This window comes from Megascapheus bottae, chromosome X (genome assembly GCF_031878675.1).
Source record: "Megascapheus bottae isolate mThoBot1 chromosome X, mThoBot2.hap1, whole genome shotgun sequence".
Lineage (NCBI taxonomy): Eukaryota > Metazoa > Chordata > Mammalia > Rodentia > Geomyidae > Megascapheus > Megascapheus bottae.
In genome coordinates, this window is record NC_143547.1 from 3,623,617 (window position 1) to 3,650,009 (window position 26,393).

At 35.7% G+C, this 26,393-nt stretch overlaps 1 protein-coding gene across 2 annotated transcripts in view; it reads left to right on the forward strand.

The window, feature by feature from the left end:
* Glra2 (glycine receptor alpha 2) overlaps positions 1-26,393 on the forward strand; it is a 118,256-nt gene that overhangs the window by 25,800 nt on the left and 66,063 nt on the right. The window contains exons 3-7 of one of the 2 annotated variants that reach the window (XM_090326664.1): positions 1,976-2,043; positions 9,003-9,226; positions 20,048-20,130; positions 22,845-22,982; positions 24,198-24,412. In XM_090326664.1, coding sequence (XP_090182790.1) covers positions 1,976-2,043; positions 9,003-9,226; positions 20,048-20,130; positions 22,845-22,982; positions 24,198-24,412 — 728 coding nt within the window. Of the gene's footprint in view, positions 1-1,975; positions 2,044-2,134; positions 2,203-9,002; positions 9,227-20,047; positions 20,131-22,844; positions 22,983-24,197; positions 24,413-26,393 lie in introns of both variants that reach the window. The other variant, XM_090326665.1, reaches the window with a different exon arrangement.

Here is a 26,393-nt window from a genome sequence, read left to right on the forward strand (position 1 = left end):
TTACAATAAAAATATACGAAAAAAGAAAAGGCATAAAAAACTACAGTGACAAAATCCCAAACAAAAAAACATGATGATTCTCATTATATTAGAAAGTGTTTGTCAATATATAGATAGATACATATGCATATAAATATTAAACAATAAATCATCCACAAGATTGTATAAATATAATCACTCTATGATTATAAAGGAAATATTTAAAGACAAAAGACATATATTAATAAAACAGTCAATTCATTAAGAAGATATAACACTTCCAATACATGCAACTATATATCTCAATAATCTTTCTACAAATATTTTTAATCATGACATTTAGAACCACATAACTAATCCTATTCAACCTTTTCTCTGAAGCAACACTAATCTCAACTCCAATTATTATTAACTAATGAGGAAATCAAACAGAATGATTAAATAAAGTCTTCCTATTTGGTACACTAATTAGTTCCATTACCTTGACTGTTAGAATTAACTCTGTCCAGAATTCCACAGGCTGATTGTACTCTTCAATAGCTTACAATAGAGTTCTAGAATACACAAAGCAAACATTGATAAATTTGATGGGAAAAAAAATAAACATTCTTACAATAGTAGTTGAAACAAGGGTGTTCACTGAACTAGGTTGCTGAGACATTGTTGAGTGAAGAGAAAGCAAATTTCCTCAGGAAAAATAGAATGAATAGATGGTTTGGGGTAACATATTCTTCTCTCAGAGAGCATTATGGGAAAATGCCATCATTGCAATAAACATAAACTTCAGCAAAATCTGAAGCCTAGAGTCACCAGACAGGGACTTACCTATTGAAAAAAGGCAAAGGGATAATAAAACTAGCCATCTTGTCTCTAGTTTCTGGGTGTCAGGAGAGAAAAGCAGGCTCTGTTCAAAGTACATCTGAAATGTGAATATGGCCTAGTGGTCGAGTGCTTGCCTAGCATTCATGAAGCCCTGTGTTCAATCCTCAGTACAACAGAAACAGAAACAGCTGAAAGTGGCTCTGTGGCTCTAGCAGTAGAGTACTACCCTTGAGCGAAAAGAAGTTCAAGGACAGTGCCCAGGCCCCAGTTCAAGCTCCAGGACTGGCAAAAAATAAATAAGTAAAAATAAATAAAGTAAAATGGGATAGTCTCTGTTTTATACCATATTAACTCATGCAACAATATACTTGAAATGGCTTTTTGCTTATCTTTTTAAAAAACTTAATTTCCTTTTTGCATTTCTTTACATTTTTTTCATTGGGGTTCACTATAAAGAAGATAAAGAAGATAAGGTATTGGGGCCAGGAGTTTGGCCTAGTGGTAGAGTGCTTGCCTAGTATTCATGAAGACCCGGGTTCGATTCCTTTGGTACCCCACATACATAGCAAAAATCCGGAAGTGGTGCTGAGGCTCAAGTGGTAGAGTGCTAGCCTTGAGAAAGTCCAAGGACAGTGCTCAAGCCCTGAGCTCAAGCCCAGGACTGGCAGAAAAAAGAAGAAGATAAGGTACATTTAGAGGTGTCAAGCTATTGAAAGGAACCTGGTTATTTAAAGTAACTCACACAAAAGGAATTGCATGGTATTCTGCCATCAATATGATAAAAAAAACGCTAGCGCATTTGGATCTCAGATTTCAAGTTATTTCATCACTATGAGACATCCACTGTCTAAAACATGGATGATTCTAAGGTTAAAAGAAGCCACTCATCCAAGAAATACCGTTATATCATTTTATGTCAGTGAATTCAATGATATGATTTTAGCTTATATTTTCCAGAAATCAAAACTCCTTGGTGTAAGTTACCATCAGTTAATACTCATTATCCAAACTACTAGCCAGAATGTTATCATTGTGCAACTGTAGGTAAGATTTTTTTTTTGGCAACTTCACCCTCATTTTAATTTTATTTACATCTCTAGCTATTTGCACAGATGTTGATGGAGCTGAGTTTTTGCTTCAATGTCTATTGCAATATTCTTATTACGTTCTGCAGGTCCTCCAGTAAACGTTACTTGCAATATTTTTATCAACAGTTTTGGATCAGTCACAGAAACCACTATGGTAAGTGTAACAATGCCGTTGGCAAGAGAAAAACGTGACTCAATTATGCCATGAACACAACCTGTCAAATTTTCTATTGTTCAACTTGCAGGGCCTCCTGTAAATGTTACGTGCAACATATTTATCAACAGCTTTGGGTCAATAGCAGAAACTACAATGGTGAGTGGGACTGAGCATTGAAGCCATTGTGTGAAGGAATGGGATATGGGATCAGAGCACTGGTGCATATTTGGGTGACATTTACTGAGTGCCAATATCCAACTTCAGCTCTAGAAATCAGTATACTCCTTCATTTTTAAAGTCATTTGCCAAGTGTTCATTACATAAAATTCAAAGATCTTTTATCCAGCTAACCAGAGAAGGTAAGCCCATTGGCTCACATTTTAAATGTGTTGAATTTATAAGGGATACACACACACACACACACACACACACACACAAATTCACACATGCACACATAGTATTGTTGACAATGAAATGTACTGAGTTCATACCAATTATACACACACCATAAAAGTATAAACATAGATTAATTAAAAGATAATCATAGAATACATGCAAACATCTTTCACTCATTTGAAAGAGATTTCAGATATTATAAAATCTGCCAAGAGTTATTATTATTATTATTATTATTATTATTATCATCATCATCATGTTACTTGTGACATACCTTTAGTCTATATAGTACCAAACTATAGTATGAGGATTGCATTTGAGGTGAAATATTTTCTTGATATCCTTGTAATTTCTTTTAAGTCCTTAACCAATTTTATTCTAATTTGCATGCCTATGTAAATTATGCAATCATATTATTGAATGAGACCAAAATAAAATATAGCTGTTTTCCTAATAATACTTAAGAACTAAATAAATGAGCATAGTGTCAGAGAAGTAAAAAACATGATTTGCCTGTTTAGTCATTTTCTCTTTTTGGTTGCTAAGATCATGTACCACATTGTGGTGCTTTTGCTACTAGGAAGAATTAATTTATCTCTTAGCTTTCGGTGCAAAATTAAACATAATGCAAATACACTACTCATTTTAATATTACTCTGAAAGAGCATTGTCCACAGACAAAACTTCTGGGACTTAGGCAGGATGTAGGGCTTAAAGAATTATATGTAAATAAGGTATTTTTGCTAGAGATATAAATGACTCTTAAGAAAGATTAAGCATAGAAAAATAACCTAACTCTGGACTTGGCATTCAGTTTCTGTCTCTGCACCACTTTCTTTTATTCTTCTAAGATGGAAACATTTCCAGTAGCCCAAACACAGTCACCAGCTTTACACGATGGCATTCAATGACAATATTTGCACGACCTAATGCTGATTGCATTAATTAGACTCCTAAGTTGCTTTGATTAAATCCCCTCATTGCATCTTACTCTCAATCAAAAATGTAAATGTGCACCTTTCAGTGTTCATTAATGCAAGACTAAGCTAAACATTTAAGGAAATGAAAATGGAAGGAATGGGTATTCTGTTTTCCTGTCATTAAGAGTTACAACAGAGGCCATTTAGAAAATTGACCATGAAGGCGCTTCCTGAACACTTAGCAAGTGTCCTTTGTCATGTTCCCACCAAAATGTTTGTAAACAACGGTATTATCTTCACTTGTGTATTCTACTATGTAACACAGATTCAATTGCATGGTTAGGTGATGTGTATTGTGCTCCTTTTATTTTACCTGACGTTTGATGTAATGACAAATTTCTTTTGGCTTTTCTTTTCCCTTTGGTCATTTTAGTGTGGAACTATATTTATTTGAAAATCGATCATGCTTGTGTGATAGAAAAAAATCTGGCTGGGCGTGGCCGCTCACGCCTGTAATCCTAGCTACTCAGGAGCCTGAGATCTGAGGATTGTGGTTTAAAGCCAGCCCGGGCTTTAAGTCTGTGAGACTTATCTGGAGATAAGTTAACCACTAGGAAATCAGAAGTGGTGCTGTGGCTCCAGGGTTAGGGCAATAGCCTTGAGTTAAAGAGCTCAGGGACAGCGCCCAGGTCCAGGGTTCAAGCTCCAGGACCGACCAAAACACATCTCATGCCAACTAGGCTGTATTGGCCCACTTTCTCTGTAAAAGGTCAGTAAGAAACACTTACGTTTTTGAGAGCCAGATAGTCTCTGTTACAACTGCTCACTTCTGCCCTTTTGGCAGGAAAACAGCCAGAAATGATAGTAAGCAAATGAATGTGGCTGTGCTCCAGGAACATTTTATTTGCAAAAATAGGCGGTGGCCAAATTTTCCAAATCCTAATTAAGGAATCAGTATTTAAATGGACATAATTCAGTTGTTCATGAAAAGGTGACAATTGTTCCATATAAAAAGGGTCTTGGCTTTGGGCACCCTGTCTTAATTAGGTCAGGCTACTAAATAAATAATATAAATTGAGCAGCTGACAAACAGCAGCAATTTATTTTTTTCAGTTTGGGAGGCCAGAAGTCCAAAATTAGTGTTCCAGCATGGTCATGTTTTGGTGACAGATCTATTAAGGTTGCACCATTCATTGATTTCTTGTATCTTTACATGATGGAAAGAAAGTTTTCTGAGGCTCTTCATCATTGAATTACCTCCAAAAGCTGTTAATCCCATAGTAAGAGGGGTTAGGATTTAAACGAGGAAGTATGAGAGGACACATGTAGTCTACTACACAGACACAAAACATTACCACGTCCCAAACTTTACCAAAATTCTAAGATGACTTCGCTGACAAACTTCCTAAAATTGGACATAGAATCAAAGAATTAAATATAACTAGAATCTTCCCTCAACCCGTTTTAATTGGAATCAGACACTTTTGTTTGTGTACACAGTGATGAAGCCATAGAAGACATTGATCAGTACTGACCTTGGGGATGATAATTTTGTTTTCCCTACATTTTCTGAAGGAATTTTTTTTCCTGAGTATGCTTTTGATTTTTGAGTTTCTGCCTCTGTTGATTTTTGTCCTTTATACTTTTACTCCATTTCAAAATATTAGTATTGAAGGATGTAATGTTGAAATGGTTATCCGGGGCCGGGACTTTGGCCTAGTGGTAGAGTGCTTGTCTCGCATGCATGAAGACCCGGGTTCGATTCCTCAGTACCACATACATAGAAAAAAAAAAGGCAGAAGGGCGCCGGTGCTGAGGCTCAAGTGGAAGAGCTCTAGGCTTGAGTAAGTCCAAGGACAGTGCTCAGGCCCTGTGCTCAAGCCCAAAACTGGCAAAAAAAAAAGAAATGGTTATCTGTTTCAAAAACTCACCATGACTCTCTGTATGTCCTATATAAGCTGTCTATCTTATGGTTAATGACATTCCTCTAATTTCTTGTTGATAATATCTGCCCACAAAAGATTGACCTACAGACCCAATATAAATTTCTACTTCTTTGAGACATGAGTATAATGTGTCTGCACAGCATGACACATCTGTGATAATCTAAGGAAAAGTTTTCTAAATAAGCACGATAATATACATAATTCAAAAATACAGTTTTAAATTAAGATACACAGGTAACTTTTAGTAGCCATTCAAAAATGACATGGATTAACATTACTTCATGGAACAAATGTATCTTCCCAAAGATATGGAAGGCTAGTGAGAGATATATAATGAGACAGATGGGATCATGGTTTAGAAATGTCAACTTATCATTTTTTAAATTTCTTCTTCTATTTTCTTTACTTTATGATGTCAAATGAATTAACAATATAGAGAATATATTTTCAATATTTTCTTTTCTTATGTAAGGATGTGGTTTGATAATATTACCAATGTCAGTAAAGGCCAAGTTTGCATATATTTGTAGACAACTTTCCTCAAGGCTGTTCATCAAGAGAATGTAGAATATACTTTCTTCTCAGCTTCCAAATGACTTCCCATAGAGATATGGGTAGAGAGTGCGTGATTTGAGTCTATGGACACTGAATTGCTACCCATACCACAAGCTTAGATCTTGTTCCTCTCCTTGTTTAATGGATAGAGCTAAAAGTGCATAAATATGTTTACTCAGGGAATATTACCAGATTCTAATTTTGGCTGTTCCTAATTCTAAAGATATATTCCCATTTGGTGTTGGTTACTGCTTCAGGGTGAAGTGATACCAGGCTTCTGTTCTGAAATCACATTCCTTAGGAACTGAGGACAGCAGTTTCTTTACAAAAATATCTATTTGTTTTATAACAACTGAAAGAACACTGAAGGTTTCCTTTTATTCTATTGCTACATAAACAAGTTACAAGAGAATGCTAACTAATAGTATATGACTATATTTCATATTCCTGATACCTTAAGGAAGATATAAGAAACTATTAAAAATCTGGTATTACCCTTCTATTAATTATAATAAAAATATATTAAAGAAAAAAACTCTGGTATTCTCTTCAAGTGGATATATGAAGTGAAGCTGGTATTTAAATTACTAATATAATATTAAGACTTAATTCATTCAAATAACCTGTCTCCCTCTTCCATAAATTTAAACCAAGTACCATATAGTGACAGTGGAAAATCAATCACACAAGCATATCTTTGTCTTTGATACCTTTATGACATAATTAGATTGAATAACATATTTATAAAATAAGACAGTAATAGTAAGGTTTAATAGGAATACTTGTAAGAAACTGAGAATCTCTATGTACAAATGCTAAGCTAAATATAACAGTGTCAGTATAATTCAACTTAAAGGAACCGTCTTTATGGCATGGGGAGGGCATTAGAAGGTATCAGAAAAAAATTCTGGAAACCCTAAATTTGACATAAAACAATAATATGGAGTGTGGCTAAACACACTTACACTTGTTAAGAATATAACAAAATGATGTGGCTTACACATAGTTTTTGTATATGCTGAATGCTTCTGTTACCTAATATAATACCAAAATAGTCAACCATGGGAAAATAAATTTTAGTACAAGGAAATCTTTCATATATTTGAAGTAGAATCTCTCCTTGGAGAAAGAAGGAAATATAAAAGAAAATTCAGTCTGCATTTAAACACATTTCTCAATATTTACCTCGCATTTAATATTTCATTAAACCTGGAAGCAAAAGTGAATGGAAAGAAAGACTACAAAACAATATAACTGTTCTCTTGTGATTTGGTATTATTATGAGAGAACTAACCTATCTGTAAATGAACAGAAGTGATATATGGATAAATCATACATGCCAAATATTTACCCTACATTGAAAATGACAGTGAACTGGAAGATTTACAATGCACAGCCCCATAAAATTCTTTTCTTTGGCATCTACGGGCACATTATTTTATTTTTAGACTGTTAAGAATTGCTGTTTACTTTACAATACTGTATATCATATATAACATTATAGACCAATTTAATTACTATACCTTAAAAAGGGTATCTATAATGCAAAGTTCTGGCAAGTATCTTAGTTCATATAATTCCTGCAATTGTATGAAAAAATATATTTTATCCTCTTTTATATTTATCCTTGCTTACAAATAATGAGAATATTATCTCACTAGAAACATTAAATGCCTAAAGGTTAATTTAAAATAAATTGTTTCATCATTTTCTATCTAAAGAATTGAAGACAGAAAATGAGCAAACAATGGAAAACACTCATGGGAAAGATTTTCTAAAAATGTATATTAGCTTTGAAAATCTATATCAATATATTTTTCTTAAAGGTCATTGTTTTTGTATTGCATGTCAATGTCACTTGTTTAATGTATTCTAGACTCTGAAGTGTGTCATTAAATCATTCTCAGGCTCAAGGGAGAATGACAAGAATGTTCATTGTGATTGTCTGTCTAGTACAATATAACTGGATTCTCATGTCTTTCCCATCCTAGTATTACTTCCTGACGGTTGTTGCCCCACCCACCCCCAACCCAACGGTCAAAAATATTTAACTCATTCACATCTGTTGTTTCCAGTATCCATTACTTCCTACATTTAACTGTCCTTCAGAACCTGTTAAGAGTGGGAATCTTCTTTCCTATTTCCCTTTGCTATAAGCATACAAACTCCTGAACAATTTTGTTAAGAAATGAGCAACGATAGGGCGCTGATGGTTCACGCCTGTAATCCTAGCTACTCAGGAGGCTGAGATCTGAGGATCAAGGTTCAAAGCCAGCCAGGGCAGGAAAGTCCATGAGACTCATCTCCAATTAATTAACCGCCAGAAAACCAGAAGTGGTTTTCAGGGGTAGGGTGGTAGCCTTGAGCTCTGAAGAGCTCAGGGACAGCACCCAGGCCGAGAGTTCAAACCCCACGACTGACAGAAAACAAACAAACGAAAAACGTGTGTAAGGAACAAGAACAGAATCAGAAGCAGTGAACTTGGAGTCAAATGGGAATGAACACATATATCTTCCTTCATCATGTCACTGTTTTATAAAATTTTCATTACCCAAATGACATAGTGGATTTTCCTCTACCCCAGAGAATTGGAACAGGTAGAAATTGGAAGTCATATGATTTCTTATTTGAAAAGTCAATTCAGGCTGGGCGCAGATGGCTCAAGCCTGTAATCCTAGCCACTCAGAAGGCTGAGCTCTGAGGATCGCAATTCAGAGCCAGCACCAGCAGGAAAGGCCGTGAGACTCTTATCTCCAATTAACCACCAGAAAACCGGAAGTGACTATGTGGCTCAAAGTGGTAGAGTGCTAGCCTTGAGCTGAAGAGCTCAGGGACAGCGAGACAGTGCCAAGGCCTAGAGTTCAAACCCCCCGACTGAAACAAAAAAGAATCAAGTTTATTTGACAATCTGCCATTACAGATTGATTACTATACTCCTCATACTTTCCCAATGTAAACTCATCCTGAATACAAGTTGTGTTCTGGTTTGGTTGAATATTATTTCGTTTCTTTGACCCCACTCCCAATGAAAGTGATTATTTTGACCAAGATCTGTATAGCATGGGTTAAGAGAGCAATTTTAATTGCATCTTATGTCAATGGGGGCAATAAGTAGCTCTTGTGTATGACATTTCTGTAGGACTACCGTGTGAACATTTTTCTGAGACAACAGTGGAATGATTCACGATTGGCATACAGTGAGTACCCAGATGATTCCCTGGACTTGGACCCATCTATGCTAGACTCCATTTGGAAACCAGATTTATTTTTTGCTAATGAGAAAGGTGCCAACTTCCATGATGTCACCACTGACAACAAATTGCTGCGGATTTCAAAAAATGGCAAAGTACTCTACAGTATTAGGTAAGCCTCTAGTGGTTGTGCCTTGTTTCATTTCCATTTCTCTTCTGTACTAGAGCTCTTAATTTCCAGGCCAGGATATATGTGGATGTTTGAAACTGTGGTCTCTTATATTTCATTTGAATTTTATAGTTAATAGAGAACACAAATGTTCCCATGGTGGAGAATGTGATTCTCCCATCCAAAGAATGTAGTTTTCTAGGTTTGCAAGTAGTTGTTAGCACTATGTAAATACCTAAGCAAATGTATTTTGATTGTTTCAATGAAGAAATAATAGGTTTACCATTTCAATTGTCATTAGGCATAATGTATACATTTTCATTGCCATAATTTTGAGGTGATTGTTGATGTGGCACTATGTCAGTCTTTAACTTTTCTTGGGCTTGAACTTGGAACAGAAATATACTAAATTCATTTGTTTGTTTTTCTCACATCTCTATCACTTTATTTTCTTTCTTTGGCATTTGCTAGCATTGGGTAAATAACACCAGAAGATCCTTAGATTCAATGTGAACATTACAAAATTCATTTTTAACTCAAATATTTTCTCCATACCCTTTATCATCTCAGCCTTCAAACAATATCCTCCTTTTCTGATTGCTAATAGCAATTTCAATATAAAAGGCTCTTATTTCTTACCAACTTATTTTTCGTTATTTTCATGCATGAATAAAACATAAGAACATGGAGTTTTGAAATCAGATTTAAAATCAAATGCAAGCTTTGGCATATATTAAGTTATGTGACTTCTAGCACTAAGTTACCTTAATTATAATCGGGAAACCATTTTACAGGTTTCTGGGTATTGTTATGAAAATGAAAGATATAGAGGTCAGCAAGTATTTTCTTTTAAAGACCAGATAATAAGTGTTTCAATTTTGCAGGCTAGATTGCCTCTGTCCAACTACTGACCTATGTCGCTGAGTTCACAAGCAGTCAGAGACAACATGCAAACAATTGGGCTTGGCTTGTTTCACTTAAACTGTAATTCAAAAAATGGATATTGGGGTCAAGGAAGATGAATAAAGGTGATACATCTTATCAAAGTACATAAGCATGCATATAAATATCACAGTGAAATGCCTTTGCACAATATAATTTTTTTTCAAATTTCATTTATGAAGTAGATGGTGCTGGGCATGGATGGCGCATGCTTACTACAGTCCAAGGTATTCGGGAGGCTAACATTTGAGGATCTTGGTTTGAAGACAGCCCAAGGAAAAAAGACTGCTATCATCAATTAACTAGTAAAAATCCAGAAGTGTAGGTGTATCTCAAGTGGTAGAGTGCTAGATTTGAGCAAAATAAGCTAGTGAAAGAAGCCATGAGTTTAAGCCCTAGTATCACTGTGCACAAACAAGCACGTACATGAGTGCACGCATGTGTGCGTGTATACACACACGCACACACACACACACACACACACACACACACACACAAACACACAGGTTGGCCACAGTCTCTCATACAGAGTACATGAATGGAGATATATATATATATATATATATATATGTATATATATATATATAGTGGTGGGTCATGGGGCTTGAACTGGCCTGGGCGCTGTCCTGAGTTCTTCAGCTCAAGGCTACCGGCCCTACCCCTGGAACCACAGCACCACTTTCAGTTTTCTAGCGGTTAATTGGAGATGAGTCTCAGGTCCTTTTGTGCACCGGGCTGGCTTTGAACCTTCATCCTCAGAACTCAGCCTCCTGAGTAGCTAGGATTACAGGTGTGAGCCACTGTGCCCAGGATGCTATTTATATTTTTAAATCAATGTTCTTTTTAAATAATGAGCTTTTTGAGTCCGATATGCTTGGGATTCTATTTGTGACATCTTCCAATGTAACATATAGAAGAGAGATTTAGTACTATTGCTATTTTAAAAGCCCTTAATATAATACCCTCATTGTTCCAATTTTATTACCCTTCCAAAAATATGGGCAGTTAGTATTGCATGTATTTTTTTACAAGTTTGCGGATTCATTGCCTTAACAACTCTGTATATAACTTGGTTCTTAGATGCTTATTTTATTCTTATACTTATTAATTATATAATTTCCTGTTGACTTACATCTCCTTTGTCTTATGGAATCAAAGAGGCTGCTCATTGGAAAAAGGTGGCAAAGTCACTGCTATCACAAAGAACTAGGAAACTTTGCCCAATGTCCATACCATTTTTTTTCAGGAAACAAAATATTCTGCATGGTAATTCATTTTGTTTAGTGTAAGATTCAGTGTTGGGCATGACCTAAGTTGATGTGACCTGATGAAATGGGACATATGTAGAGCATGGTGCTGGGAAGGAGAGTTATAAAAAGCAACACAGGGTATCAGCTGCTTCACTGAATCCTCCAGGCTTTGGGTGGTGTTTGCTCTAGTAAATACCTGGCATTATTCGCTGTAAAATCGGGTTGCTGTTCTTTTCTGTCAATCTATGAAGGGCATTCCATTCTAGTACAAGAAGGGTATATGCTTCCTAGATCTGGATCCAGAGGTATTTTTGTGTCTCTGGTTCCCAAGTACAGCATAATTACAGAGTCTGCAATATCCTATGGTGGGCTATGGGGATTCTCTGAAATGAGAAAGAAAATCCTTGTTGATGGAAAACTGGAGATGTTATTTTAGAGAAACACGAGCTCTTGGCAGGTTTGAATTTCAGGAATGTAACTTATTTACCTAGCAGTATTTTTTGTTCTTATTTTCCTTACATTTTTATTAGCTTACATTAGTTATACGGGGGGGGGGGTATTCCATTGTTACATTTCCACAGATTCACAATATATTCCAATCAGCTTTCTGTAAACAGTAGAGTTAACTTTGCATGTAAATTAAAGTCCAAAGATTTTAAGGCCTAACCAAACCTAAAAAGGACTGAAGGGTGGAAAATGTCTGGCCCATGGGCCACATACAGCTGTGAAATCATATAGTGCATGAGAAGATAGACATCTATGCTTCTTGTTGGCTGCCTGTAGCCTCTGTCCATATTGATAGTTTTGTAAAGCCGATGAATGATGTTACAAATATCTAAATGGCCCTTGGCAGGAAAAATGTTTCTGCACTCCTAGCTAATTTTAGAACAAGCAAGATCGTAATTCCCAACATTTTGTACAACTGTTTCCCAAACAGTACAGGCCTAGAAGAGGGAGTAGTTAACTAGAACTAGACACTATTCAGTACTTCTAGATTCATAGTAGAATAATAAGGTGATGCTTGAGTGCTGTACATGTTATTGCCCAAACAATATATGCTGAGTTTAGTATAATGGATTGGTGTAAAGGATAGAATATAATAGGACATGGTAAGGAAGAAGAAAGGAAAAAGGGGACAAGAAACATGACCAATGTTTCATTCCTGAGACTTGTTTTCCTTCGAATTTTGTTACTTCTCAGACTCTCCCAAACCACATGTAATTATAGGAGTGTTCCTCTGCTAAAGCACTCCATATCTCCAAAGCATCTGCTCACCTTCTCAGTAACCTTTATCTGACCCAAAACTTATTCTTTATGACATCTGATGTGACATACTTGTTCATTCTTTTTGATTCAGTTCACCATTCCAAGAGTTGATGATTCAGTCTTTGAATAGTGTTTGAGTTGTAACAGAGAACCCATGGGGATTGACATATCTTCGTCCTTTAATGACAGTGTATAGGTACACTGAGTGTAGGTGGAGTGTGGATTTCTAGAGACACCCAGCTGTGTCCCCAAACAATCCTGTCTAATGACCAATTCTATCCACACACATAAAAGGCCAACTTCTCCCACATGGCCTACCACATTTGACTCATCCTACAGTTTGATGCAAGAACTTCAAAATATTCTAACTTTAGTTATAGAATAATGTTTAATGGGATAAAGAACATTATTCAGATGTCAGAACTGAAAACAATATGAACAGATCTACTTACATGTTACCAACAATGATGTTCTTTTATCTTAATCTCAGTTTGGATGAGATACAGAAACCTCTGTACTTTGCACTGTAAGTCAGCTATGAAAATACATGATCTCATTGGGCATATTTAGACCATATTTATTTTTGCAACTCATACTCCAGGAAAATTGCATTGTTATCTTCTTAATGTTTTGTGACTCGATTGGCTGTATAATTAACAATTACACCATAAGTGTTCATATCAAAATTAAGCATGAAATTTTGAGGAAAGTGCTGGAAATGCCATAGAAACCACAGTGATTTCATTCTTCTTAGAGGGGAGTAAGTATGTGGCATGCACATACACTGATGGATTTGGCAGTGTTGAAAAGAGGGTCATATTGGAGAAGGGTCTGTAAAACTAGGGCTCAGTAATATAGAAGCATTAAGATCCAATAGATAAGTTTTGTGTATGACAGATCCTCATAATGTGCTGGAAAGCTTTGTGGATGGAGCTCGAAGATTCATAAATGCACGCTGTGGAGAATAATGTTGCTTGAAATGTAACAGAGCAAGGACTCCATCTTTGTTTGAAGGAGACAGGGGAATTGTTCAATTGCATGCATGGAAGTTGTTTTTGTCCATTTACTTGACTTGACAGGCATTGCTAAGATTTTCCTCCCTTTGGAATGATCTTTCCATTCCATTAACATTCACAAAAATTTGTTCTTCAGGTAATGAAAGTGAGATGGTATCTCAGGGCAATGTGAGATCTGCACTTCCTTCTATTATTTATTGAATCCTCTAGAATCACAGATGAGTCTCTCCCATCCCATCAGGTCATCGTTCTGTCTCAGTTTATTTTGGAAAGTGTGTCTGAAAGACCTACAGATTCCAAAAGACTACCCAAAGTATAGGTCTCTGAGCTCTATCCCACTATGATTCTGGAACTCCAAATGACCTCCCTCTTATTTTGAAATCACAAAAGTACTTCCTGACAAACAAAACTAGTTCTTCCTATGTATTAAAACTTGAACTAGCAAGAGGAGAATGACTTGTGAATCTTAGGACTCTTGTTTTCCAAACTGAATAGCCAATTCTTTAGGAGAGGTACCTGATTTAAAAGTGGTAGATGTAAGATTGGGCTCCCTGTGGTTTAAGTAGGGGCTTGTAACCATTCAACATGTTGTTTACACAATGACAAATACTCAGTAATAAGCTTCCACTTAAGAAATTTCTCAGTCACAAACTAGATCATTTGGACCCAGTGATTCAATCAGTAAGAATAACTAGGAAATATTATTTTAAATATGTTAACATTGATACACGTTTAAACAATTCTACAGAAAGAGTTTACTGGAGCAACAATTGACTAGATGTGTAGGCTAAGTAAATCACAATTTAGGTTTGCTCCAGCAGAGATTAAGAACTACTCTACTACTACTCATTATCTAAATTTCCTCTTGCCAAAGGGGAAAAGAAACCCAGAGGTTCTGGTGGAGCTGCTTGACTTCTGTTGACTTAGGCTTCTTTTTGGAACATGCTGTTACTTTTCAAAGACTCCCTGGATAGCATTAATCCCAAAATAAACAGGTATAATATTGCCTTGTTTCTCAAGGGACACACAAATTACTTGGGTTCATTCTCATAGCAGAGGCCTGAAAGAATGGCACTCCAGTTTAAAAATGGGAAAATTTTGTCCATCTGAAAGCCTAGTAGTCTCTCTAGTTTCTTCTTGCTTGTTGCATTTAGAATTACACACCAATATCTGCACTATGGAAGGCACAATAATTATCATTGGAAAGTTATTAAAAGGCATATATAGTTATATATGTACTTTATATAATTATATACATACGACACACTCTCTGAGCAAAGCCATTTCATATCTGAATGGTTATTTTAAAGGAGTATGAAACATAAAGTTGTTTCATTTTACTAGGAATATTTTGCTAAATTTGATCAGGTTGATAAAGGATAGAAAGCAAAAACTGAGGCAGAAGATATGACAGAATACTGGGGGTTAAACAGATGACAGTTTAAGGTAAGAAGTTATTTAACCTTTCTCATATTGTTACAATATTTCACCTTGTTATCTGGTATATTTAATATGTGCTTAATTGGTTACTTGAAATTGGATAGGGAAGGGGGGAAATCAAGATAAGCAGGGGGAGGGTGGGAGGGAAATGGGGACCATGTCATAAGAAAGGGTATCAATGTTTGTGAAGTTATGCACCTTCTATCTGGTGAATATAATGTAACCCTTCTATTAATCACAATAAAAATAAAAAAAGAAGTTATTTAACCTTTCTCCTAACTGAAGAGGTTTTTTTTCAGTTCCTTATTCATACTAAATACTGAATTTCTTACTCACCTCTGAGTTTGCTAAAGATAAAAGAAAGTGGGTTGGGAGCTTAGCCTAGTGGCTGTGTGCTCACCTAGCAAGCATAAAGGCCTGGGTTTAATTCCTTGATTCTGCAAATACAGAAAAAGCTGGAAGTGGAGCTGAGGCTCAAGTGGCAGAGAGCGAGCCTTGTGCAAAAAGCATCTAATTGTAGTAGTCTGGTCCTGAGTTCAAGCCCTTGGAATGGCAAAAAGAAGAATAAAAAAAGATAAAGGAAAGAAATAGGGAGACAGTTCTCTCCATTCTATCTTACCTGTCTCTTATACATATTCTCTATTCGGTAGCTGCACTGCATGGGCTCCACTCACCCACTACAATAGAAGTCATAATCTATCAAAATGCCAGCCAAGTAATGCACAATTATGCTCTTAGCTGTCAATGGGAACTCAGATACTTAGATTCTCTCAAAACTACATTTGTAGTTCATAATAATGCTGGCACTTGTTCTCTTTGCCCTTTTGCCAAAAGTAAGATAATTTCAAACAACAGGTTGAGAAAATTGAGTTAATAATACTTCTTTCTTGACTTCATTCCCATTGTCAAACAGCTGTAACAATAGACATAGAGTGATGATTGCCATTATTGTCATGTGAAGGCTGATAACATTTCATCTTCACAAATATTTCACTGTGAACCTGAATAGTAGGTGTGAAATAACTTTGGAGTTTAAAATGTATCTGAAATGTGAGCATTAATGGTTTAATTTGGTGATATGAGCCATTTTTCCCCCGCTTCAGTTTGTCCCTTTCTAATTCAACACCTCCAAAACATTTTTATTGAGGAAATAGCAAAGCATTTGGAAAAGTTTTAGATGCAGATTTATCAGTTGCTCTCCAACTGGAATCCAGTCCATATTTGGACTTAATTAACATTGGCTAACCATATGTGTGCACATTTTCTGAAGGGACCACACACAGATGGGAACAGATATTATATTTTCATCCTTCCCTGCTAGCACTGCTCAATGCGTATGGGTATTTTCTATGATGGCTTTGTAATGTTTGGTAAACACAGAGCATCCTACCCAGCTACATAGATTTTCGGCAGAAGAGAAGAACAGAAGGGCTGATGAGCCAGGCAGCATTGCCATTCATGTCCTCCATTATCTCCAAAGCAGCAAGAAAAATCAGGACCACTGCTTCTATTGGAATCAAGTGAGAGAAGAGACAAGTTATTTCTTGGGGACCAACTTTGAATTTAGCACCAACGTAGATTTGGGGCCTTCCGCTCTGTGGCAAACTAACCATCCATTTTGGGCCTCAAAGCCTCAAGTAGGTCTTTATGACCTTTTCTTGTTACTCAGTTGATGACATGATTTAACAAATCGCAGAGTGATTAACTTCCTTTTTATTATTGGAACATATCCATTTCCAAATTAAAAAAAAAAAAACATCTAGAAAGAAAACTTGAAAAAGCTGCTGTTCCATTCCCAGCTGAGACCAGATGCAGGAAGAGTTTCCTGCTTGTTGGAAATTTTTCTCAATGTGGTCTTTGATACTGCAAATAATTTTCACTCCCAAATTCTGGGTCTCTATAGAATTGTTACATCTTCCACAAAGGTAGGAGTAATTGTCCATGAACCCTGTCCTCCTTGAATGAAAGTGGAAAGTTCATTTTATAAAATAATCAAATACAGTTAAAACTATGATTAGGAATACAAAAATTGGATTGTTTCCAGTAGCAAATTGAAGTTCATGCTGTATGTTCTTGTAAGCTACACTCATTCCTTCTACTATTATCTTCGAATTTCTCAAAGGCAAAGCTTTCAAAATTCAGATGACATTTCCAGATTGTCACTTCTTCATTCACTTAAAGTATCCACCAACATTTTGATCAGTCTTATAGGAAAAGCATAATTTTGTTCTTATTTTGTAAATTGGTAAGTTGTATATTTTACAAAGCACAAACAGGTATTATGATTTATGAATACAACTAAAATAATTAAATGAAGCAAACATTTATTCATCCTCTCAAATATTTATTTTGGTAGCAAGAACATTTGAAATTTATTCTAAGCAATTTTGAAATGTGCAACATGTTATTTATTAAATTTACCATACTGAGCAATGTATCTCAAAGAACAGATTTTCCTTGTGTCCAATTGAGGCTCTGTAGCCTTTTGCAGCATGATTTGCAATAGCCAAGTTATGGAGGAACACATTTTTTTATGATGATAATATTTCCTATTTAAGAAGCAGAAAAGAAAAACCGAATTTCATTATAGTAATAACAACTGTAAGACCATGGATATTTTTGAGGCTCTTCATATTCAGTAAAGCATACAATTCTTTTGTAGGTCATGGGGTTTGAACTCTGGGGTTGGGCACTGTCCCTGAGCTCAAGGCTACAGCCCTACCCTTGAGCCACAGCCCCATTTCCTGTTTTCTAGTGATTAACTGGAGGTAAAAGTCTCACAGTCTTTAATGTCCTGGCTGACTTTGAACCTCAAACCTCAGATCTCAGCCTCCTGATTAGGTAGGATTACAGGTGTGAGCCATCACACCTGGCAGTATACAATTTCTTTTAAACTAGATTTTTTTCCTTTTTTAAGAATTAATGATATTAATCTCAACATAATTACATTTTCCGAAAAAAATTAGGAGTGAAAACTATTAATAGTATAAAAGACCATGTTGAGAAAACTTCCCAGAGAAAATAACTGGATGCTTTTACATTTCTAATCAGACCTATAAATGAAACCACAATTGACAAATATTGTGTCTAAAATGCTGTTTGAATCCAATCCTTTAAAATGTATAAAAACACTACTGTTCTCAAGGAATAATCATGTTTGGGTTCTCAAAATAGTCCAGAAAAAGATTGCTGATTAAATTAGTAATGAGGGTGAAGTAATATATATTTAAGAGGCAAAGGGGGGAGAAATGGGGACCATGACATGAGAAAGGCTATCAATGTATGTGAATTAATGCACCTTCTATCTGGTGAATATAATGTAACCCTTCTATTAATTACAATAAAAATATGTGAAAAAGATTACTATAATAATAAAATGCTGAATAAAATGAAATTTTATAATTTTATTTTTCAGTTATTGTTTGAAAAGGCACACTTAATTACACTAAGGTGAGAAAATTGATGAATAGTTTTTTTCTGGATATTTTCACATAGTTTATACTTGTCAACAGCAAAAAATGCAGAATAAATACAGAATAAAACCAAAACATGAATCATTTCACCAACCAGAAATGTGTTCTTAATATAGTCCTGTGTTTATTTCCAAGACTGAAAACATAATTTCCCATAATTGTCATCACTGCTTTGTATCTTGGATTTCTCAACCATTGCTATATTTTTATGACTTTGAAGATTGTCAGCATAGAGTTTTTATCTACTCTAACTTGAAATCTCAAGCCTTGCTTTCCTTTAAACCTTGTGCCACAAATTTTAGTTTCTTGGGGTTTTTTGTGGAGTGAATATAGCAAAAAACCTTATAAAGTAAAGAGAAGGGAACCAGCAGGGGAGAGTGAGAATGAGCAGAATGTCAAGGATGAGTTTGGTATACAGTGCCACAGTCAGAGAGAGGTTTGAACACAAAAACATGTGTGAGGGACAAGAACAGAATCAGAAACAGTGAACGTGGAGTGAAATGGGAATGAGCACATATATCTTTCTTCATCATTTGATTGATGAAGAAAAAAATGTTTAGCGTCAATATCTTGCTTAGGCTGCAGAGATGATTTTGGCAAGATCAGGAAGAGAACCTTGATCTGCATAATTCAATCCTAACATCCTTCATTGAATCCTGGAGGTATGGAATCATTTCTGAGCAAGAACTTCTTTGAAGAATACAGAGGAACATGGTGGGGAGAAAGTTAATAGCTTAATGAATATCCTGGTGTAAGGCTCATCAAAAGCTAATTGAAACTCAGAAAGTTTAGGGGAAGACAAAAAGAAAGCTCTTAGTGGGTACAGACAGATTTAAATTCCCCAAACCACCATCCTTAGATGGGTTTTGTAGGTTAAAAACTACTTTCTATATTTTTCTGTAATAGATGCTACAATGTATTGTTAACCCATCCAGGTAGACCAGTAAATGAAAAGTCTGTGATATTAATTTAGCAATTCCCCCATTTGATGCAAAAAGAAATAAAGCTCATCATAATCAATTATGATGATCACATTTATTGTCTTTGAACCAAGGCCCATGGATCTAAAGCATAATTCTAGCACAGTACAAATCCCATGTCTTTTGGACATCAGTGTGGGTAAGAGCTCACTGTTCATCTTACATCATTTCTTAGTGACTGAGCTTGAGACCAGTACCATTGGTGGGAGAGATAAAAGAAAGGATCAAAAGATGGGAAACAGAGAATAAGGCCTCATAATAAAGTACTATAATATTTTTAAATTTTACTTATGACTACAATTTTCATGAAAAACCAAAGTAGTTCTGTGTGTAAAACTTAGACTTCAGTATGAAAAGCAATATATTTTGCTTAATACTGAATGGGTTTTTGTTTGTTTCTCAAGTATTAGATCTCACAAATTGAAAACGAAGTTTTGTGTTTTTTCTTCTTTCTAAGACTCACCTTGACCTTATCCTGCCCTATGGACTTGAAGAACTTTCCAATGGATGTCCAGACTTGCACAATGCAGCTGGAGAGCTGTAAGTCACTACTGGTTGAACTGATTGCTTCCTTGTTTTATCCAATGACCTGATTCTTTTAGTGCATCATTAAGGAGGAAAAACCCATAAGACTCATTCTTTACCTACTTAGCAATGCTCAAGGTCCTAATGAAAGGACAGGTGTGTGTGTGTGTGTGTGTGTGTGTGTGTGTGTGTGTGTGTGTGTGTTTCTCATAGGAGCAGCTCATTATCTGTATACTATAGACAACAGTTCAATTTAACATAAAAATAAATTGTCTTGCTTCAAAGAATCAGGTCTCATTTAGTAATCTTTTCTTTAAAATGAGAGTGTCGCCTTATTAGTCACTCAACCTATATAATGAAATCACTCTATATCAGAATATTGAGCTTCTTTCATCTACTGCCTCCATATACCATCACTACTGAGGGAATTCTTTCAGGAGGGGACAGTGTTTTTGAGTACATGTTATAGAGGTCTCAGCCAGACAAGGATACAATAGGGGACTTAAGGACCAGGAATATAAATCTGTGGTAGAGAATTTGACTAGCCTGGGGAAAGCCCTGGGTTTGACCATGAGAAATAATTAAAAAGAATGAAGAACATGAACTGCGATGGAATAAGACTGAAAAACTGGCATCTTCCTTAGATAAGCAATGAATACATAAAGCAATAGTGAAAGAAGGAAGAAATACCATCTATGTTGTCCATTTTATGCCCTAGCTCAGGTGCCACCGAAATCTTTGACATTTGCCCTTAGCTGCTGATTGCTTCCAAGGTAATGGAATTTTCAGTTAAGACAGGTGGGATTTCTTCTGACTTGGTCTTTCGGTTTCTCTGCTTGTAGAATGCAAAGACTAATAAGTATTATTGACCTAAAGGGATGTTAGGAAATTTAATGAGGTAGGGGCATGAAAATACTTTTAACTTCTTGGTTTAGGAAAATAATAAGTGTAAAAAGATACATCTTAATTTAAGAAAAAAATGAAATGGTGACAGGTTTTCTTTCTGATCATTTAAAATCATTGTAGATGTCCCTTGAAACTTCCTCTAGAAATAAACAAAACAAAGAAACATCTTTGTTTTAAGACACTGTCAGAGATGAAATGAGAATTTCTGATTATAATAGGTCTTATATATCCTTTTTTTCCCTATTACCCCTTCTCTTGAGAAAGTAGTTGAGGAAAAACCCTTTTTTTAACATAAGGATTTCTTCTTCATGTCTTCTTTGCTAGTTGAAACTCTCCCCTTGTTTCAACCCAACACATTTATTTTCTCTGTAAAAGATTAGCCATAACTGTCAAGTGAGACTCATCCAAGGCTTAAGAATCCAATTAGTAAGTATGTGTGGGTCTTACAGGATCTCGAAATAATGTAATCAATCAGCAATGAATTTCCTACTAACTTTGTGTGTAACCAGGGGAAATGGCATTATTTTTTACGTCAACGTTTCTTCCTTGCCACCATTTAACTTCCGTCTGCTCTATGCCAAGGCTTCAGGGGGCTAATGACTATTCTCATCACGAGGCTCAGTAGAAAGAAGTATTTGTTGGAGGTGACCTGGATGTAATCATAGAGTTTATTGGACGAAAGGGAGCCCTTTTTCTTCGTGGAACACCAGTACCAATTATACAGGATCCATTGCAATTCCTTGCTTTCTATGTTCTTATTTTTGGTTGAATTTGAAGGATGATTAAATGAAAGAGGAAAATAGATGCCAATTAAGTTTGGTATTGATTTCTGGGTAGCTTGGGTGAGTCATAGTCTTTCAGTAAACAAGACCAAGAATCTATAAACTTAATAAATATGCTGAGGTTATTGGCCAGTTCAAACCACTTCTCACTTCCTTTGTCCTCATCCCTCTCATTTTCAGAGTTAAAATATCATAAACAAAAATGAAGGCAGGAAAATAATGAGTGAAAAAAAGCAGCTGTCATTTCTGGAATGGAGAATGATGAAGAAACGCATGACAAATAATGACCTAGTTAAGCAGGAGCTTGGTGACAGAGCTAACTTTGGTTTATGAAACCATTAAGTATCTTACTTTGGGTAGTTCAAGTCATATAATGATATGGCCTTACATAACAGAGAATCTGTTTCATCTCATATTAATGATTTTGAGAAGCGAACTTATTTATCAAGACATTACCATGAATGATTCTTCTTTTTTTGTCTATCCTCTCAGGTTATAGTACTTGGCTGTAACCTTTCCCACTTGTTGAAAGTAAATGACAAACTTCTGTAATCCACATCATTTTCTATAAGTAAAGCTAGTAGACCCTAGAAACAGGGCCAAATTTGCAATGTTTTAAGCAGGCCTGTAATAAATTCATTCTCAGTAGTACAAAGAATGGTTTCATTTGAACTACTAAGACTGGCACCATAAATTAGATCATTATACTGGACTGCCACAGACATAAGTTTTTCAAATAAAGGCAGTCTTCAAAGGAATTTTGTGTTTGTTTGTTTTTCAGAGATAGCCAGTAAAGAGGCAAGAGAAAAGAGGCTTTATAGACTCCATTCTTTCATTACACAGAAATAGCTTGCCATATTCAATTCCTTTGACTCCAATGACATGTAGCTGTTGTGGTGATTACAGCTATGTTATTAAGAATGCTTTGCAAATGATTGAACCTGTTTCTGTTAGATGATGTCCTTATTTGTTTATTTACATGTCTATATTTCCAAGTTCCTTTGAAATATACACTCCATTTGTCACTATTTCTTACTCCAGTTGGATACACAATGAATGACCTGATATTTGAGTGGTTAAGTGATGGCCCAGTGCAAGTTGCTGAGGGACTGACACTGCCTCAGTTTATCTTGAAAGAAGAGAAGGAACTTGGCTATTGCACAAAACACTATAACACAGGTAAGTTTGCGTTCCCATCTTAACCTAACTGGGCTCCATTTGCTACTTAGAGTACATAGTACATATCTTCTTATCTTAACTGATGCACATTCACCAAGCAAATGTAGCTCAAAAACCCCCTGACAGATAGAATTTCTATACTTACTGGAATAGATCAGTGAGCACAGTAGTTAATTTCTACAAAACAAAGAAACGGAGAAAAGTGGTGATCTTTTGTTATTCTCTTGCTAAACATCTGCTGTCAATTGATTCTAAGGAAAGGTGTAGGAGACCTCATTAAGGGTGCAGGAAACAAAGCCTGCTCATTGCTGGCATCCAATCTTCATATTGGATCCTGAGCTCAATTGGCACACCCAGCCTTAGTGGAAGAATGCAGTAATAATGAGGGTTTATAACCCCAGAAATAGAGCGGTTCTGCTCTACAGTCCTGAAAAATAATAGGAGTTTGGATGAACATCATCTGGAGACAAACTCTTCTGGTCCTAAAGTCATATGGTATTAGTACTGCTGATAGACATATGCTGCGTGGACTGGAGACAGTAGCAACAAGTGCACATCTGTTGTTGTGTGGATGATTTTTATTTTCCCAGTAAAGTTGATTTATTTTCCTACAAATGTCTTGGTCTATGGATATCATGGAAAGAGACAATCAAGGCATAATGGCTTGTCCAGGTAACTGGTTGGGCCTTGTGCTGAGCAGACGAGCTCATGAACACTGGTTGCAGCAGTAAATACATATTTAGTATGAAATAACTAAAATCTAACTTCAAGATCAGTATTCTCCTGACCAGAAAGAATTCACCTTATGTCTTACCATTTATGTGGAGTAAGTCAAATAATCTTCTTTGTTGGCCATTTTTACTTGTATGGTTACTCAACCCCAGAACAGAGCCTGATTCCTGTAAACTCCTATCATTTATAAATATTGCTTTCATTTTTACTTCCTTCACAATTAAATAATTTTGAATACCTCCTGATATCTTGTTTATTTGTACTTGTTTTGAAAACAGAGCAGTTTAAGGCCCATTAAATACTTGGAATGTTCGTCCAAGGACTCTTCAGGTGTATCTCTATTATTTGTTGAATTAAAAAATAATTGAATAGATTATGTCACTCCATATGAATCTATTTTACAATAATGTTAAATTAGGCTAGTGAAATTGAAAGATGAATTGAATTCAAATTATAATTTCAACGATTATTTCCTACTTCTAGGAAAGTTTACCTGCATTGAGGTCAAATTTCACCTGGAACGCCAGATGGGATATTATTTGATCCAGATGTACATCCCTAGCTTGTTGATTGTCATTTTGTCCTGGGTCTCCTTTTGGATAAATATGGATGCAGCTCCTGCCAGGGTTGCACTGGGCATCACCACAGTCTTAACGATGACAACCCAGAGTTCTGGTTCTAGGGCATCTCTGCCAAAGGTAAAAAATCTCCTTGCTTGACCATGAATGATTGCAGGGGTTCATCAACATTCTTGTGGGGTAGAGAATTCTGTGAGGACAGAATACAGGCTCTATTGGACATGCAGTAAGAGAGTGAAGAGCTGAATCTGAGAGCATTATGGCTCTGAGGGTATACAGAAATCTTCAAAATCAGATAGGTTAGAGAAAATTGAAATCTAGATTAAAAGAGAAGAAAACCAGGAATATAGCCTAGGGATCTGAAGAAACACTGGAATGACTCTTTAATCTCAGATGTTTGTTTATGAGTCATGACACTTGTAGGAATTAGAGTAGTAAGAGAAATATAGCTTATGTGGGATTTTTAACCATTTCTTAATGAGAATATTTCAATACAAATATCCAATGAAGTAACTTGCAATAATTTAAGTTTGAAATAAGATAGTGGACAGTCCAATAGGACATTAATGTCTAATATTAGGGTGCAGAAAATCAGGTAGATGGATTTTTGCTAAACATTAATTCCTTTAGTGATTGATTGGTTATTTTTGACTGACACAACTACTTATAGAAGGATTAATGAAATTTCTCCAAGATTGTAAACCAAAAAGGGGGAGCATAGGGGATCCACATAACACCAGAAATGGTTGCAGGTTAATGATTCCTTCAAGTCTATGTGATCGGTTCTTACGAAAGGCAGGCTGTCTTCATTTGTAAATATTGCTTAGATAAGTAATGATAAATGTAGTTTTTGTGCTTTCCACTTTCATAGAGTGCATTGAGCCATTGGTTTTGATTTTCCAGTTTAGTATTCAGTGTAGGACTCTGTCTCATACTGGTTGAACAGTCTCTCCACAATCCAGTTCCAGGAAATAATTGAGATGTAATCCCTCGCCTTTGCTGGCTTGAGCTTATGTTCAGGTGTGCTGCATCTGACATGACAAAGAGCATTAGATCATGTTCTACATTATCTCCTATGTTTGGAAAATAAGATGACAATATTGAGGTCTCTGACTAGAATATAAATGGACTAAATAAGTACTGGGGAAACAATAATACAACTTAATTACATTCCATTTCTCCAAAGGTAAATATTATCTTTGTTTGCCCATAAAGGAACACATAGAGCCTTCTCTGATACTTTTTGTCTTTTCTGGAATAACAAATAATATAATGCACTCATGTTATATGTCTACTGGAATACAGATATCAGAAATACTAGCAGCCTTTTTTTTCAGCTACATAATCACAGACCATGGACTTAATAGAAACTCTAATCTGTATAGTGCCCCCACCCCAGACATGTTCATTTGCTTATTTCTCTGTAGGTTTACATTATTGCATCACTGCATGTCAGCTCATGAAACCTGAGGATGCACAACCATAGACTTTATAATTTAGTAGGAATCTCAAGTATTCGTGACAAACTGTGAACAGATCATGTAAAAATATGAGTTAGCCTTCGACTGCCCATTGCTATGAGAAGTCATTTATTTTCCAAATGAGAGCTTGCATTTATATAGATTTCTTATTCGTCCTAGGAAGCTATTATGATTCTGCATCAACAGTCAAAACCATTTCTACATAAGTTGTCACTGATAAGTGTTCTTTTAATGCCGATGTAATCAAGAGCTCAGAAAAAGCAAAAGAGATTATAAATCAAGTCATTTAATACTTAGTTCTGAACTCATGGTGGTTATCCTTTCTCCACTAGTAAGTTTTTTTCCTCCTATGTATACATTTCCTAGGCTATTACTAAACATGGCTGGCTCTCAAGTAAGTGAGAGGAGATATGACTCATATGGATGGTGATGAGAAACCAAAATGAGATACAAAATGACTCAGGAAAGATATCAAATTGACCACAGACTTACTTATACATATACATCCATACCAAATACTCTTAATTTATAAATACTCTGATCCCCAACCAGATATTCTACTGTGCTATTTGTAGAGCTGTTCCAGAGCCCATTGCAACACACATTTTTACAGAGAAAAA